This window comes from Microtus pennsylvanicus, chromosome 2, assembly GCF_037038515.1.
Source record: "Microtus pennsylvanicus isolate mMicPen1 chromosome 2, mMicPen1.hap1, whole genome shotgun sequence".
Classification (NCBI taxonomy): domain Eukaryota; kingdom Metazoa; phylum Chordata; class Mammalia; order Rodentia; family Cricetidae; genus Microtus; species Microtus pennsylvanicus.
In genome coordinates, this window is record NC_134580.1 from 138227813 (window position 1) to 138246526 (window position 18714).

General features: G+C 48.0%; 1 protein-coding gene across 11 annotated transcripts in view; it reads left to right on the forward strand.

Annotated features, from left to right (window-relative positions):
- The window catches only part of Tox2 (TOX high mobility group box family member 2), a 116878-nt gene that overhangs the window by 65312 nt on the left and 32852 nt on the right, over window positions 1-18714 (forward strand). For all 11 annotated transcript variants that reach the window (XM_075962954.1, XM_075962956.1, XM_075962957.1 and 8 more), the window contains one exon: window positions 11637-11882. In XM_075962954.1, the coding sequence (XP_075819069.1) occupies window positions 11637-11882 (246 nt within the window). The remainder of the gene's footprint in view (window positions 1-11636; window positions 11883-18714) is intronic.

The following is an 18714-nucleotide window of genomic DNA, read 5'->3' on the forward strand; positions in this document are numbered from 1 at the left end:
TTTCTTGAGCCAGAACTCATGGTATTATCACACTCATTCCCATAGACAGCTAAACAAAGCTCATGTTCCATATCGTCTGTGGCAATCCAAGCTTGTCAGCGACAGCCGTGAAGCAGCTGAGGCTGCCAGTAGCTAAGGATGTTGGACATACTCCTCCGGATGGCCTTGCCCAGATCTGATTGAGGTTCTGCCAGTGAACAAAGGGTTAATGAATGTCATGTCCCTCCCCCACATCACACAGAGTCCACAGTTGATTTGCATAGCACCGCTTTCCTGCTCCCATTTGCTTAATGTATACTACAGGCTTTGCTTTTTATTTCTTTATTTATTTATCAAGAAGCATTTTGAGTGCAGGAAGGTGGTAGACCAGCCAGCAGGCATAATCTCCCCGATTTCATATCTGATATACTTGCAAGACATGAGTCAGAAAGATTCTATTAAGGAGCTCTGGGGTGGGTGACGCAGGCTATTATTCTCAAGATGATTAACTTGATTTGGGCATTATGGACACAGACAAGCTTGACAAAAAACAAAAACCCCACATTCCATTCCCTGCAGAATTCTTAAACCTCTGCAGGTATAATAAGATGGTTAAGGGTTGAGATAGCCACTCTAGTTGATGGAGTTTGGGTAAGATAACGTTTTCCTTGCTGGGAAAACAGACCTGGGCAATGGTGAATTGTGTTTACAGGCATTCAGCTGAGATGCACCTATGGAGTGCAAGGTTTTCTTGGTAAAGTGGTGGCAGGTGGTCACATAACTTAATGTCCAATCTGGGACACGTTTAGAGAGAAAGAGAACAGCCTTAAATGTTGCTCCGTTGTTTGTATCAACTTGACAGAGCCTAGAGCTGCCTGAGAAGGAAGTATCAATGAAAGGATGGCCCAGCTCAGATTGGTCTGTGGGGTTAATTGACGTAGGAAGGTCCAGCCCACTGTAGGTGGCGCCATTCCCTGAACAGGAGGTCCTGGGTCATTTGAGAAAGCTAAGCTGAACCAGAGTCTGGGTGATCCAGCAAGCAGTATCTCCCCGCCCCCCCCCCCCCCCACGGTTTCTGTTTCGAGTTCCTGCCTGAGATCTCATCTGGTCTTCCCTCAATGATGAGCGGTAACTTGAAAGCTGAAATGAACACCTTTTCTCCCCTAAGATGCCTGTTTGATGTGTTTTACACAGAAACAGAAAAGAAGCTAGCATGCCTATGTAGACCTGGAGGAGGCTAAGTCAGCACCCCACAGAGACCTCTGCACATCTGTATTACTGAGACCCAGTTTGCAACAGCCAAGATGTTGGTTCAGTCTAGGTGTCCATCAGCAGATGAATGGGTGCAAGCGTTTGTTCAGCAATCCTGTCTCACGGACCCCAAAGCAGGGGCTACAGATGCACAGAGCCCTGACTAGCATTTTACCCGGGTTCTGTGGATCCGAACTCAGGTCCTCACGCTTGTGCAGCAAGCACCTCATACGCTGAGCCGTATCTCCAGCCCCATGCTAATTTTCTGTTAGTTTCTCTCGGGAAACTAACTCTATCTTTTATTTCTTATCTATGATGTGTTTTCTCTTTCATTTTTCTTTCACCTATTGACTGTTGCTTAATTTAGTTTTTCTGTTTTTACCTTCTTCAAGTGAGTTCTGAATTCATTTGCTTTGCCCTGTTTTAATCTTCTCATAAAGATATTAAGTAAAGGGGCTGGAGAGATGGCCCAGAGGTTAAGAGCATTGTCTGCTCTCCCAAAGGTCCTGAGTTCAATTCCCAGCAACCACATGGTGGCTCACAACCATCTGTAATGAGGTCTGGTGTCCTCTTCTGGCCTGCAAGCATACACACAGAAAGAATATTGTATACATAATTAAAAAATATATTAAGTAAATGGTATCAATTTCCAATTGTTCATGTATCAGATTCTATCAAAATAATAGTTTTATAATTTCAGTCATAAGAGGGGGTTGGATCTCCAGGAACTGATGGTTGTGAGTCTCCACATGGTTGCTGGAAACCTTACCTGAGGCTTCTGTAAGATCAACAAGGGCTCCTAACCACTGGGCCAGCTTTCCATTCCCCCTTATTCATTTCCTTCTGGTTGACTTGTTCAAGAGATGTGTCAAAATGTCTCACTCCGTTTATGGCTTTAGTCTGGGTTTCTGTTGCTGTTATTTGCTTGTTTAAATGGGCCCTTACATAGCCCAGGCTAGCCTGGAATTCCCAGGGCTTCTGCCTCAGCCTTCTGAGCACTAGGATTTCAAATGAGTGGCACCGGTGCCAGGTTAGTTTTATGCTTTTCATGGCTTTTAACATTTTATACTCCTGTAATTTATCAATGTTCATGAAAGTTTGTGTCTGCCACTCCTTCATGGATTGTATCGTTTGTCGCAGAAGTATTCCTCGAAGTCTCTTTAATACGTTTTGCTCTGAATTTGTCCTTAATTTGCTATTAATTTTGCCACATTACTCTTCATTTGCCTGCTAGCATCTGTTTATTTAAACTGTTCCTGACATTTTATTTGGAGCGTGTCTGTTATAAACATTATCGGCTAGACTCATTTGTTTTAAATCAGAATATTGACTTTTTATCTCTCAGGAAGTCAGTTGAGAGGCTGAGGATCCCTTGCGGCTGGTCTTCATCGTCCGGCTGCCATTTCTAAGACAGTTCCTTATGAACACCATCGTAGTTAGCATTTTGATCTCTTCAGACTCTAGTTTAATCGTATTCTATTCTTTCTTTCTCTCTCTCTCTCTCTCTCTCTCTCTCTCTCTCTCTCTCTCTCTCTCTCTCTCTCTTCTCTAGTAGTATAGACTTTCTGCTTTCCTTAAAGTTATAAAAGATAGTAAATGAACTTGGCAAAGGGTCAGGGTATAAAAGGAGCGTGGGAATAGCAATTATGTTTCCATAAACCAACAATAGACAACTCAAAAAGAAACTAAGAAGACTCTCCACAGGCAACAGCACCAGGATAAGGAGATAAGAAGGGGGAACTTTAGCCAAGGATGTGAAAGATTCAACAATGGAAAGCTATAGAACACAGCTGAAAGGGAGTAAGGGAGTGGAGACCTGCCCAGCGAAGGCCCCGCTGCCCTGTGTGTGGCCATTAGAAGATAGCATGGATGCCCAACTTGTTCACTGCGGATCCTGTCAGATTCCCACTGACCCTTTGCTCTAGTTTGCTTTCTGTCACTGTGATAAACACCAGGACCAAAAGCCACCTAGGGAGGAAAGGGTTTATTTGGCTTACACTTCCTGGTTACAGTGTATCGCTGAGGAAACCAGGGTGGGGACTCAAGCAGGCGCAAGAGCAGAAAGTGTGGAGGAGGCTGCTTACAGGCTTGCTCCCTCTGACTCCTGCTCAGCTTGCTTTCTCATGCAACCCAGGACACCTGCCTAGGGGTGGCACTGCCCACAGTGGGCTGGTTCTTCCCACATCAATCATCAAGACAACCCCACCACAGACATGGTCACAGGCCAATCTAGTCTGGGCATCTGAGACCGCCTCTTCCAGAGTGACTGTTGGCTGTGACAAGATGATAGTTAAAGCGAGCCAGGACACTTTTATTGCAGAAATGAAAAAAAATATGAATCTTAAAATTCATGTGGTATTGCAAAGAGCTCTGGGTAGCTCCAGTAATCTTGAAAGAGGAACTTACAGGACTCACAGTTGCTAATTTCTCTAAGCACAAGTAACACAGTCTTTGGATAAGGACATGTACATCAATGTAATAAACTTCATAGTCCAAGGCTAAACTCATGTATCCATGGGCCTCTTGTCCAGGCGGAGTTGCCTGGACCATTTACAATGAAAGAACTGTCTCTTCACCAAATGATGTCATGACAGACACGTGAACAGTCACATGCAAAACAGCCACGTAGGACTCTATCTCCTGCCGCATACACAGTGATGCAACTGTGGATTGGGGCTGTGGATTCCTGAATATGATATCCTGAATATGAATCCTGAATATGAACTGTGGACAACCAAAAAATTATCAAAATTAAATTGTAATGACTCTATTTCGGTGCTTTGTCCCAACTAAAACAGGGACAAAGGGCTGGAATAAACATTTCTCTAAAGTTCAGACAGCCAACAAACACATGCAAAGGTAGTCAGTCATTGCTCTTTAGAAAAATACAAATCAAAGCCACAAGAGGTTGTTACTTCATACCACGAAGATGATTATCACAAAAATATTGAAAATCTTGGTGCTGAAGATGTGGGGACATTGGAACTGTCGCATATTGTCAGCAGAACCATGAAGATAAGCAGCCACTGTGGAAAGGTCCTCGATAGTTTCTCAAAAGTCAAACAGGATTACCACATGACCTAGCAATTCCACTCCTGTGTATGTATGAAAAAACACCCTGAAAAATAAACAAATGTGTGTATACATTTATTAGTGGTTACCCAACTCCCAGCAGCCAAAGTTAGAAGGAGATTTAATGTCCATCAGTGGACGAATGAACAAATTGCGGCACATCCATATATTGGAATAGCTCATGACCATGAAAAGAAATAAGGCTCTGATATAGGTCACAAATCTCAAAACGCTTCTGTGATAAATGAACATTATGTAAGCTTGATTCTAAGTAGAATATAGATGAACGTCCAAAACATAATGTAAAGTAAAAGAAGTCTTCAGTTTACTTACAAACAGCCAGACTAGGTAAATTCTTAGAGGCAGAGTGACATTGGTGGACACCAATGGTTGAGGAGCCACGGGAAGCAGGTAGAGATTGCCTAATAGGAATGGAGTCTCATTTGGAGATGATGAAAACATTTAAGAACCAGACATAGCTGGCATGGTACCTCGTTGTGATGTACCTGTGACTGCTGAACATTATCTGGTGTCTCAGTAAATTTTAGTCATTGTAGCAAATATATTTAAGCCTCAGTTTCCTTGCCATCTAAATGACACCTCGGTGTCAGGGACCTCTTCCAACAAAGTCTGGATCGCGCCTCTGGGTCTGGGTCTGTCTTAATCTAAAGCTACACTTCCATCTCAGCAAGCCTTGCTGAACAGCCACTAAGTTAGAATGACAGACAGGACAGCCACCTAGTTAGAGTGACAAACTAGGCAGCCATCAAGTTAGGTTGTCAGACTAGACAGCCATCAAGTTAGGTTGTCAGACTAGACAGCCATCAAATTACATTGACAGACTGGACAGTCATCAAGTTAGACTGACAGACTGGACAGCTGTCTAGTTAGATTGACAGACTGACAGCCATCTGGTTAGTCTGACAGACACTGTGGTGGTTTTCAGCTCGATACTGTGACTAGAATCTCTTGGGTTCGAGTTTTATCCTGAGGCTCTAACTTTGAGGATCTTTCCAGAAAGGTTGGCTTAAGATAGTGCTATGTGAGATCCTTATATAATAACACAAAACATATAATAAAGTAAGATACAATGCTAGGCATTAAGATCCTCTTCCCAGAGATCCAGGGGTGATCAGCTCTCCTCTGGCCCAGTAGCTAGCCTCAGGTCACTCAGATGGGCCCACACTCTTCTCTCCCTTGACCTGGGATATGAAAAATACATCTGATGCCTTCCTTCTGTGTGTCCCAGAGCCCTTAGGACCCTTGGCACCTTGAAGCTGCCCTCTGGGTTTTCATGAGCCCCACCCCCACCCCTGTGTGAGGACCAGAGTAGGCATGATCTCTTGCACAGCAGGGTCTGGAATAGCATCTATGAGTCTTCTAACCCAGTGTGGGGGATGCTGACATCACACTCATAAGGCCTAAGTCAGAGACTCTGGCTATAAGACACTTTTCTCAGGCTCTGCGCTCTGCCTTCCCTGTCTGAAGAACAAAGGTGATACACACGCCTTTTCAGAACAGACACGGTTAAGGGGAGAATGCATGAAAATTCCAGAAGCTGAGACAGGCACACAGTAGGGACTCAGTGAAGATCAGCCCCAGGACGGGCAGGCTTGTGCTCAGGTGTCAGGGATCTGACTACACCCCAAAGAGGCAAGTGTGTATTTGCATGCTTATTTTTAAGTGTGCTAATTTCTTCTTTAGAGGAATTATCATAATTGTGTTATTTCAATATTTTGATACAACACATGCTTAATTTTCTCAAAGGCTTCTGGCTGATTGGGTGTGTTCCAGAACCTTGGGGTTCTGGCTTGGATTTAAAAGAATGGACTTTTGTGGTCATTTGGGATTTATTGGCATCCTGCCCTGTGTCAGCACCTGTTCTGGATGCTGGAGGACAGGCAGAAAGGTAGTGTTTGATAGCCTGAGACAAAGGTAGCCAAGGGACAGTAGTCTGCTGGGAGGGACAGATACAGAAACACCTGGGTGAGGCTTGAACCTAGATCCTGGAGTGATCCATTTTTGTGACCTCATTCAGTGCATTGTAACTGAGTTCTTTCTAGGTGTCAATCACTGTACTCGGTACTGGGAACAAACCAGACTTACCTACAGCCTTCATGGAGCCTGGGGCTTTGTAGAAGGGATACACAAGCCAAAGGTAGAGATGAACCACAAACAGCTATAGGAGGTACCGAGCGCCGTGAGAGACTTGCAATGTGTGGGGCTTGGAGGTGTCTTTGCAGAGGAGGGGCAGGACAGTTGAGAAGGGCTCTAGGATGTTGGGACCAATTGAGTCCTGGCCTTCAGCTGCTCTTCCCTGTCTAGAGCCTTCTAATTGAAGTTACTAAAAGCTGTGCTTTGCCTAGAGGATCAGAGGATGGGGTTTTCACCTGTTGGCCATTGACTGCAGGGTATTTAAGTCTCCCTGGTGCTATTAAAGAGGGACTTTTGACCTCCAGCCCCTTGCCCGAAGCTCGTGAACTGGATTCTAGCGCATAGAGCACAGATGGTGGGGGGAGGGGCACTAGGAGGAGGTGACCCTGGCCTTTGCATTCTGGAGTGATGCAATACCCATGGTTGAGTCCATCCAGACACTTGCTCCCAACCCATCTTGGTGGTGAAGCTGAAGACAAGCTAACTCACGGGACATGAACCTGTGGCACAGACATTAAAGAACACACCAGTGAGAATGCCGAGCCAGTGAGCAGCTGGCATCTGTTCTGTCTCCTTGGAAAGGTCCCTTAATGCCCTGCAGTTCCAGGAAGAGCAGTCCTGAGCTGGCAACGACCAGACCATGGGAGGACTTACAGCATCATGTTTGAGACCAAGATCTTGGACCCAAAGGCCATGGGGTTCCTGGATGTGTACCTGAAGGACTCTAAGCCAGCATAGCCACACGTCCAGGGAGCATTGCTAATGATGGGAGAGCCAGCCTAGACAGAGGGTAAGGACAATGTGGCACGACGGAGTTTTACTCAGACGTGAGGAAGGAAGCCATGTTATTCGCAGGGAAAAGATAGGAACTGGAGCTCCCCGTGTTCAGTGTCCAGACTGAGGCAGATATCACTTGCTTTCTCTCATATGTGAAATTTATATTTAAATACATATACATAGGCATATATATGTAACATGAAAGTGGAAGGGGGGGGATAAACTGGGAAAGGAGAGGAATTTATTATGTACATGGTACACCTCTGTGAAAATGTTGGAACTGAACCCGTGAGTCTGTGCAGTGAAACATTAGCAATAGTGATAAAGCCAGGGCAGCTGTCTGAGCATGCTCAGCACAAGCAACTAGTGGGATGATTCTGTCTCTTCATTCATTCATTCATTCATTCATTCATTCTTTGTCTTTTACATCCTGCCTCCCAATCCCACCCATCTCCTGCCCCAACCCAAAATAAAACAAAATAAAATTTAAGAGAAAAAGTGGGAGAAAGAAAGAGGGAGAGAGGGAAGGAAAATCTTGTCATAGAAGCTTCAGTGTGACACAGTGAGTCACGCAGTAAACCCTTTATCCATATATCTTTATATGCAGGCATTTATTGAAAAGAATCATTGGTACGGTTCAGGGCCCCTGGTCTCTGCTGCACCATCAATGCCGGGCCCTCACTGGGACTCTTCCTGGACGTCCTGTTGGGTCCTGTGTTGAAGATATCCTCTGGCTCCTCCCCTGTGCTCCTGCAGGTCACAGATGAGGCAGATGTTGGGGTGGGCCAACTCATAACCCTGGTTCTGGGACTGGGTCCCAGGTGCTGCAGCTGATGAGAGGCAGGGACACCTCTGCCATGGTCACGGCTTTGGTGCTGGCTCGCCCACACCTCCACGGACAGGGCTGACTCTATACCCAGGGGAGGTGTGGTCCTAAGAGGGAATCTTTCCCTCACCTCTGTCACCACCACCTGGCAGGTGAGGGGCATGGTCAGCTCTCCCATTCCCACACTCTCAGGGCCCACTAACCATGCCCCTGTGAACAGGCTCATTGTGCAGCCCAGAGGAGCAGAGATCCTTTTTCTGAGTGCGTCAGTCAATAAGGGGCAGGACCAGTTCTCCCAGTGTTGCGGCCAGTGAGGGGCGGGGCCAGCTCTGCACAGTCTTATCCTCTCTGCCTTTGGTGGTATCAGGAGCCACAGACATCAGCAGAGCCCGGAGCTGCATCAGAGACTGAACCCAGACTTGCCCCCAGAAGCAGCCCAGGCCCAGACATCCCTGTGGACCTCACCCACTCCTCATCTCTTTTACCTTTCCAGTTATGCCTCTATCCACAGGACATAAATATTCTGTTTCTCTCTGTCCCTTATCACTCCATACATTTGCTCACCATTGCCGCGCACCCGTCTGCGCTCTATGCACTAGAACCCAGTTGGTGAGCTTCGGGCAAAGGGGCTGGAGGTTGAGAATACACACGCAGAGACTGACTGACGGACGTACAGACCTTCCAACACTGGTACCAAAAGCCCCTCTTTAATAGCACCATGGAGGCTTAAATATGCTGAAGTCAATGGCCAACAGGTGAAAATCCCATCCTCTGATCCTAGTTACAGCTTCTAGTAACTTCAATTAGAAGGTTCTAGCAGGGAAGCAGTTGAAAGCCAGGACTCATTAGTCCCAACACATCACAGCAGTGCCCATTTGCCTGTGGCTGCAAGGTGCCTGGAGGGCCAGTGTTTTCTTCTCGGAACCTGGGGCTCACTGCCCCAGGCCCGAGTGTGGGGTTCCTTGTCCAGCTTAGACCATCGTGGCCCATAACAGGACCACTCTCCCTCAACTTAAAAACATCATAATAGTGCCCAGTCTCACCCAGTGGGCTCCTCCTTGGTGCGGAAGTGTTGCTGGAGACCTCCAAGTCTGGCTAGAAAGTCCGGGCTGCTGGCTGCGATCCGTTGAGTTCTACTGCCCCGCTGCATGGCGTGGGGCAGGAACGGGATGATTCTTTTTAGAGAAGATTCTGGTTACAAGAAGGAGTGTAGGGATAGGAGAGAGCTGTGGGAGACCAGGAGGAGGCTGTCATCTTTGACCCCGGTGGGGTGAGAGGTGGTATTGGACTATGTAGAGTTTAAACGTATTTTGGAGTAGTTGTATTGGAATTGAGAGGTGAGTGAAGGGGAGCACCAGGTTTGTGCATGGAGGGTGACGTCATCTGATGAGGTCAGAGAATATGGGTGAGTGCAAGGTAGAAGGAGGGACGACATGTGGGTATGGAGATGTCCCGTTGTGGTGCTTGGGTGAGCAACCAAGAACAGAGGCTGAACGAGACCCCTACAGGGCTTTGAACACGAGGGTTGTTGGGGTATCCGGAAGGGAGTGTAAGGGAGAAAGAGAAGAGAGCTCAGGTTGACTGAGGCAAACTCCAACCTGAGAAGAAAGCCAAGGGAAGTCAGCAGTTAGGTGTGGCCACCTCTTCCAGACCCGTTTACCTATCTGTGTGGTAACTCCATAATATCCCTGTAGAGGGAGCCAGTGAGCAAGAAGCGATGTTCATTCTGGAACCTAAGGAACAAGCCGTGTGTCCCTGCTCTGTCATAGCTCTACCCAAACCTCCCTATACACACAGCTTTGTCCATCAATCCATGAGAAAAGGGCTAGACTTCGGCGGGGAGGGGGATCGCTAGCTAGCTGCTCAGTCTGTATGCTGGATTCACAGAGCAATACAGAACGGCAAACCACGTCCTTCCTCCCTCTGGACAGAGCCCAGTGAGTGCCGAGTGAGCACTCTGCCACTGAGCCACCTCTCCAGCCCCACTGTGCCTCAGGCCTTCCATTCTCTGCATATACATGTTAAGGAACGTTTTCTCCTATTCACAAATATGTCTGGTGTCTTTCGTCTCTTCTGGAAGATCTCAACCATTGCCTCTTGTAGTACTCCTCTGGACCATTAAAACAGAGCCCATGAGACCCCTGCTATCCTCTGTGTGCGACTTCTCTTTTTCTGTTTCTGGTGGGTCATGGATAGTTTCTTCAGCTCTGACTTCTAGTTCACATAGCTGTCTTCTATTGGGTCTCATCTCCAGAATATGGAGAGGGAAGTCTGGCTCTCCAGGCATGGGCATCGCAGACAGGGAGATTGAAGCTAATCTCACACGTGGACCTGATGTGAAGGCCTTTACCAACCAAGTCCAACACTGCAAATATGCGCGACAGATCAGAGCCAAGCAGGATTTGTCCTAGGGGTGCAGGGTGTCCAACATACCTATGACCCCCAGCATAAGGGGGCTGAGAGTTCAAGGCCAGCATGGGCTACAGAGTAAATTCTTTCTCAATAAAAAAAAAAGGAAAGGAAAGGATGGAGGGAGGAAGTGGAATAAAAAGAAACAAGGCAAGTTTGCTCTGATATTAACTAGATGACAATGAGAAGGGCACCCGAGACTTTCAGTAGACTATGGGGGAAATAGTTTGATGAGATTAAAGTGAAAAATTCGAGATGACAAGAGGCACTTGTCATCAAGTCAGGCCTGAGTTTGATATCCAAAACCTACATAGTGGAAGGACGCCCACAAGTTGTCTTCTGACCTCCACATATGCACCATGGTGTGACAGACAGACAGATAGACTGACAGACAGACAGACACACGTAATTAAAAGTCTTATAACCCATGTATGATTTTTAAAAAATTCACTCACAATGACAAAAGGAGGTCCCCTCCACCTACTGAAGCACACCCAGGGTGTGTGCCACAAAACCAGGGCTCAACGTACATGCTCACCGTGATCTATGGTAAAACCTGGGACGGTTATGGCAAGGAGAAAGCCAAGTGTAGTGCTCACAGTCTACTAGCCTTGTTCTGAGGCCTGCTCATTGGGGTGGGAAAAATGGCCCAGTAAGACCTAGAGGAGGACTGACCTAGAGGAGGGCAGCTAACTGCTAGTCTGTACCACGACAGGACAAATGTTACTCACCGAGATAAGGACCACGAGATGCCTGGGGATGCCTAAGAGACTCTGACTGCCTGAAGCCTCCAGTCCCCAGCTCATCTGCTTACTCTGCTTGACTGTTCTCCTCTGGACCAAGTCCCGCTCTGTAAAGTGGGTGGCCGGGGGAGGGTGGTTCTCAGGTGACCGTGGGCCAGGTCTGCTGGGAAATCAGGAGCAGATTCAGGGAAATCCACTCTCCAGGAGTCCAAGCTCTTGTCTGCAGACTCTCAGCGGGAGGAAGATTCACTGAGGAGTGGAGCAGGACCTGAGTCAGGAGGTCGCTAGGCCTTCTGCCTCATATGGTGGTCCTCTCTTTGTCAAAGGCACTGTTGCCACTGCTGCTGTTACTGATGCTATCAAATGTGTTCTGAGAATTTGAGACACTGACCCCGCCCCCTCCTCTGCCCCTCTGATGTTTTCAGACCTACAGCAGCCAGAGCGAGAGCAATGAAGACTATGAGATTCCTCCTATAACGCCTCCCAACCTCCCTGAGCCATCCCTCCTGCACCTGGGGGACCACGAAGCCGGCTACCACTCGCTGTGCCACGGCCTTGCGCCCAACGGGCTGCTCCCTGCCTACTCGTACCAAGCTATGGACCTCCCAGCCATCATGGTGTCCAACATGCTGGCCCAGGATAGCCACCTGCTGTCTGGACAGCTGCCCACGGTGAGTCCATCTTCCACACGGGCCCCATGGCTCCAGCAAGGGTGGGCTTGAGGGGAGCAAGTAGCAGGGCTGAGCTGAGGAGCCCTGATCCTGTGCCTGGATTGAGTTTTTCTGGCTAAATTCAGAGAATCTGTGGAGTGTGGGATTGGCATGGAAGGAAACTGTTTCTTCTACAGCTCTGTTCGTGGCAACTTGGGACTGATTTTATTGGTTGTTGATAGTATAACCTTAATCTTATTTCTAGCAGATTTGTTGAGATATATGCATGCCATCAATTCCCAAACACAGAGTGGGAAACTGTACAATCCTTGTGAAAATGTTTTCCTCTCCCCGCACCCCACACACACTAGAAGAGGCTTCAGTCTTGCAAGTAGTGTTTATTGCAATCCCAGCACAGGAAACACAAGCGCATGCCACCACGCTTGGGTCCTCATGTTTGCAAGGCAAGCACTTTACTAACCGTGGTACCTTTCCAGCCCAGTTTAGCTAGGTGACTAACAGCAAGAGCAACCATTCCTGCTTGTCCACTTTGCCAAATAGTGGCTAGGACTCTACCTACATCATCTCAAACACGGTGACAAGGTCTTGATGGCTGATGCTACAATTCAGGGACAAGGAAAGGGTCCCTGATGTGAATCCCAGGGCTCCAAAGTCCAGCAGCTACTCCGCTCCCAGTCTTTACTAAGTGTGGCAGCCCAGGGCAGGGACCTGTGGGGACAATGACGCTCCTCATCCCTGTACCATGACGCTCATAGCATGTGGCCTGGCTCTGCCCTGCCTTGTGTTGTAGGGAATCCCCAGCAAAGGCACCCAGAGTAGTGAGGATGTGTTAGAAAATGAGCTGAGATAATGGCAGGGGCGGACCAGACAGAGGCCACGTGACTGTGGAGTCTGAACCAGTCACCCACTTGGAAGAGGAAACTGGGCTACTGCTGTGTTGAGATGGACAGATCAGGACCCCTGGAGAGCAGAGCACACATTTCCATTGAGTTTTTCATTAATTATTGACAAGGTCTCACTATGCAGTATACGCTGGCCTTGAACTCACGACCTTCTTGCCTCTGCTTATATCAGCTGACAACCAGGCTTTGAGGAAAGCTTCAGGCTCATGGGAGAAGTGGGAAGTCCCTGTAGTTGTCCCCTGGTCTTCACACGTACGCACTGTGACCAGTCTCACAGCGGCCTTCCCAAGCCTCCCGACCACAACAGCTCCGATCCTCACAAGGCCTGCTGTCCGTGGATCACAGACCACCCCTGACTCCCCTTGGACATACACCATCACTTACACGAGCACCGTGTGAACCAGTCCTTTGCAGCTTTCCTCACAACCGGCCCATGTTTAGTATGCGTCTCAAATGCACAGTCTCAGCTCTCCATTAGTCTAGAACTGCGGGGGTTCGTTCGATTTTATATCCCCCCTCCTTACTTAATGAGAACTAAGCCTGACCTTGTTACCCAGGGCAGAGGCCCCCACCGAAGGGGAAAGCCGGATAAGAGCGATATGCTGGGGTGGGGTGGTAAGAAGGCAAGCGGCCTTGACAACAAACAGGACTTCTGAATTCGGGAGAACAGCAAGCACGAAGTGTGTGTGTGTGTGTGTGTGTGTGTGTGTGTGTGTGTGTGTGTGTGTGCCACGCAGCTGTATGTGTGAAGCAGGGATTATGGAAGCACCTGCTGGGTGTCAAACAGCATGCAGAGGGATTTGTAAATGCTTTCTCACGCTGCGCTCCTCTCCACTGAGAGAGGCAGGGAGGGCCACTCCACCAAGTGATGCAGAGGGCTGGAGGCTTCTGTTTTCCATGGCTGTTCTAGCAAATTCCCACAAGCCGGCTGCTCAAATGCACCAGAGATCTAACTACTCACAGCCCCAGAGGTCCAAAACCAGTACCTCAAGTTGAAATCAAGGTTCTGGGAATCTGTGCTTGCGCAGGAGATTCCGGGGTGTCTGTCTTTACCTCTTCTAGTTTCCAGAGCAGTGGTTCTCAATGTTCCCAATGCCGTGCCCCTTTGATACAGCTCCTCATGGCATGGGGACCCCAGCCATAAAATTATTTCACTACTACTTCATAACTGTAATTTCGCTACTGTTATGAATTATAATTTAAATATCTGATTATGTGACCGGGGTCATGGCCCACAGGTTGAGAATCATTGTTCTAGCGGCTTCCCAGGCTTGTGATTCTGTCTCTCCCTGGTCTCTGGCTTCTTTTTCATTACTGATAGCTCCTTGCCCTTCTCATAGGGACACTTATGATGGACTGTAGGTCTAATCTAGAATTAGACCAATGTTGTGGTCCCGAGCTTGAACTTTGTCTGTAAAGGCCACTTGCTCTTGTGACATTTGCAGGTTCTAAGGACTACGGCTTAGTATCTTTTCTTTCTGAGTGTGTGGCATGTGTGTGCATGCATGTGCCACAGCACACCTGTGAAGGTTGGAGGACTCTTCTTCCTCCATGTGGGTTCTAGGGATCAAACTCCAGCTGTCCGACTTAGCAGCAAGCGCCTTTACTCTCTGAGCCCTCTCACTTGGCCATGATTTAATATCTTTAGTAGGGTATGGCATTTTCCCACCTGCCCTGCCAACTGATCTTCTTGAACCCCTTCTGGGTGCCAGGCGTGGCTACGGGCTTTGTGATCTCTGGGATTCATTTACATACACCAGATGCAAACAGAGAGAGGATCAAGAGTCTGTGATGAAGTTCAGATGTGGTTTTGTCCCCTGAAGCCAATATGAAAAACTCAGACCCTGGGATGATGGTGTTATGGGGTGCTGTGGGCCTTTAAGAGGAGGAACCTAGTGGAAGGCCCTTAGGGACAAAGGGCCGTGGTATTCTGGTCTCTTTTCTCTCTGGTTCCAGATGTGGCCCTTCACTCATATGTTCCCATCATGCTGTGCTACCCTCAACAGAGGCCCAAAGCCATGTGTTCCCTCAACCAAGCCACAGCAATCCTTGGTTAACCCTGTGAGCTGACCCAGGGATGTTGTTATAGTGCTGAAAAGCCAACAGATGCAGTCTGCTTCTCAGACAACGCTGTAGATGTTCAGCTAGTGGGCGGGGTCTGTGTGCCTGGAATAGACATCTGACCAGGACGGGGGAGGCAATAGCTTTGTATCTGGGAGCACTGGCCTTCGTGGGGGTGGGAATATGATAAAACACAATTTCTGTGGAGTACCAAGACCCCAGTACCTCAGCGGCCTTGTCTGCCCGAGGCCATCGTTAGCAATACTGACTGTGGCTTGGCCAGTGGTGGAGAAGCAGCGCAACACAGGATAGCAGATGATTCTGTAAACTACCTTGTCCCTCACATGGGAAGTGACAGTTGGGCAGGAGGCAGACCTGTATGCTGTCTTTGTGAGTGAAAACGCCACCAGCTCTCAAGCCGAACTTCCGGAGGTCACACCTACCAAGTCCTTCCAAGTATCTCTCACTTCTACCAGAGGGTGAAGGATTGCACAGCCAGGCTCAGGGAGCACAGAGGATGCCTGGATGCCAGGTGTTGCTCCCAGAGATGCCATCTCGATATGAGTAGGTGAGACTTTGCTCTTTGGAAGCCATTTCATCAATGCTAAGGCCCCCATAGTGTTGACTCCAGAGGCCACCAATGCCTTCTGGTCCCCTGCTTGATTATTAAGTCTCATGGGCATGTGAAGGCGGCTCCTCTCCTGATGCTGCCAGGGGGGATTATAAACGACGCTAGAACCAGACCCCTTTACCAAATTAAATATGCTCACAGCTTTCCCCCTCAACTTCAATGTCTTAACTGATTAAACATTCATTTCCAAGACAAAAAGAGTCAATTTAGTATGAAAGATATATTTTGCCAGTTTAATTTAAAGCACTGTACCTCCATCTGACCTCTATTTTCATAACTCGATAATTTTATCCTGTTGATTGTTTCATTTTGAGAGAGATATTGTATTTATAAATCAGCCTCTAAAATGCTCGCAGAAACTCAGAGTGGAATTTATGGAGCTGTTCGTGGAGTCTGAGATCACTTCTGGAATCCTCTGGGAAACAGTTCAGGGTCTCTGAGTACTGAGGGGAAGGGGTGGGGCTTCATCTCTACCACATAGGAAAACCCTGCCTTTGGGGAACCAAAGCTATCCCAAGGGTGAGGGAAATACTTGGGCAGGTGGAAGCAGGCTCAGCATGGCCACAGTGGTGGTTAGGAATCTGGGATCCTGAGCCCTTTGTCTCATCCCAGTCCTCAGCACAGGAGCAGGACAGAGGTCATGCAAATATTCTCCTCCCATCTTTGAGGACTCTGGTTGTGTGCTTAGTTGTGTGAAGGCTGAAGGTGGATGCTTAGTGTCTTTCTTAAACACTCTCTACCTTATATTTAAATTATTTGTTTATAGGTGTATGAATGTTCGTTTGCATGTATGTCTGCATGCCCCTTATGTACATTGCTCTTAGGGACCAGAAGAGGATGTTAGATCGCCTGGAACTAGAGTTGGAGATGGTTGTGAGTCACCCTGTAGGTGCTGAGGATCAATCCCAGGTCCTCAGCAAGAGCAGCCAGTGCTCTTAACTGCTGAGCCATCTCTCCAACCCCTCCTCCATCTTGTATGTTGAGACAAGGTCTCTCACTGCCCTTGGAGCTCAACGATTGGCTAATGGTCTGGTCAGAGCACGCAGGATCCTCCAGGCTCTGCCTTCTAGCACTGGATTACAGGCACAGAGATCCCCTGCTTTTTTATATAGGTGTTGGGGATCCAAAATCAGATCTCCATTCTTGTGCAGCAAACACTTCTCCCCCAAACCATCTTCCCAGCCCCTACTTTGTGTCTTGTTGGATTTCTTGGGACTTTAGGCAAGCCACTCCTCCTTCAACCTCAGTTTTCCTACCAGTGAACTGTGTTTAGGATCCCAGTTTTGAAAAAATGGCATAGCTGCTTTGCCAGCTCCACTAGACTAAGCAAGCAAATATTTGGGGGTGGGGAGACTCCCCGGGGCCACCACTGCTTGTGACAACTAGTTGGGAACCTACAAAAACTAAGATCAACGTCCCCACTGCTCAGTTTTAGTCCCTTTGTGCCTTACTTCCTATTCCAAAGCGCTCACAGATCAGAGTTATTCTCCCAGCACACTAGAGCTGGGCCGGACCTGGGGGCTTCCAACCCAGGTGAAGTAGCTCGGGGTAGTTGTTAGAGGCAGACCCACAGTCTACGTGCCCTTGGCCAGCTTGCCTTAGAGATGGTTTCCATGAGAGAATCTACACAGCCTTGGGTTGGGCCTAGAGCCTGGGAGTGGTGGGCCCAGCCTGTGTGTTACCTCTGCAGGTCTTTAACAGACCTCCAACTCAAGCCACTGTCCCCCAAACTTCTTAGTGATGTGGGAGTGGACACCCCCCCCACAAGGCCAACCCACCGTTTTTATCCTTCTTAATGTGTGAATGTTTTTGTTTTGTGCTTGTATAGCTAGGTCTGTCCTGTAGCAAATTGCTACAACTCTTAACAGCATAAAGCAATTCATTTTAATTATCTCCTATGATTCCTGAGTCAGCGGAACTGCCTCGTGTGGTTTCTGGGGTCAGGTAGCCATTTTTCTGAGCCCAGTGTCTAGGATAGTCTTACTTCAGCCCCTGGCTTGTGTCCCCTGGCACCAGTTGAGGTATCTTAGCTATGAGTCTCTCATCACCAGAAGCCTGGAGAAAGGGTGAGCCCTAGGGTGCAAACTTTCAAACTTCTTATCAGTTTTAGGCCAAAGCCAGTCACATGACTAACCCAGAGAGGCAAGCAATAGAGTGCTAAACCCACCTCGCCGAGGGAGAAATGGCAGAGCCATGCAGAAGGAAAGGGCTTAAGAAACAGGATGGTGGCCATTTCTGTAACCTGTGGCTTTCACTGTCAACTTTACCCAACCTGGAAGAGAGTTTCGACTGGAAAACTGTCTAGATCAGGTTGGATTGTGCATGGCTATGGGGATCGTATTAATTGTTAATTGATGTAAGAAGACCCAACCCACCGTGGGCGGCACCATCCCCTGTTGTGCAAGCATTCACTTCTCCCTGGTTTAGCTGTGGCCGCGGTGGGAGGAGCTGCTTGAGTGTCTGCTTTGACTTCCCCCAAATGATATTCCGTGGTCCAGAATAACCACATAAACCCCCTTTTCCCTAAAACATTTTTAAAAGCATTTCCCTGGTGAGTTTTTTTGTTTGTTTGTTTTTTGTTTTTTTGCCACCTTAGCACACGATTGGGTCATTTGGGAAAAGGGAATCTCAACTGAGAAAAAGGCACCCCAGATTGGCCTATGGAGAAGCTAGTGGGGCATTTTCTTGGTGATTGACATGGGAAGGCCCAGCCCACTGTGGTGGTGCAATCCCTCAGCAGGTTGTCCTGGACATTATAAGAAAGCAGGCTAGTGAGGCATAAGGAACAAGCCAGTAAGCAGCTCCCCTTCATGGCCTCTGCTTCAGTTCCTGCCTCTGGGTTTCTGCCTTGGGTTCCTGCCCCTGACTTTCCTAGGTGACAGACTATAAGCTGTAGGATGAAACAAACCCTTTCTTCACCAAGTTACTTTTGATTATGGTGTTTTATCACAATAGAATAAACCTTACCTAAAACAAATTATCTATCATCCATCCATCTATCTATCTATCTATCTATCTATCTATCTATCTATCTATCTATCTATCTTGTTTGGTGTGTGTGTGTGTGTGTGTGTGTGTGTGTGTGTCTGTCTGTCTGTCTGTCCTTCAGAGGACAACTTGAGGGAATCAAATCCCTCTCCTTCCACCATGTGGAACTGGGGATCAAATTCAGGTCATAAAGCTTGGCAGCCAGCCCCTATAGCCACTGAGCCATCTTACTGGCCCCACCCCAAGTCGC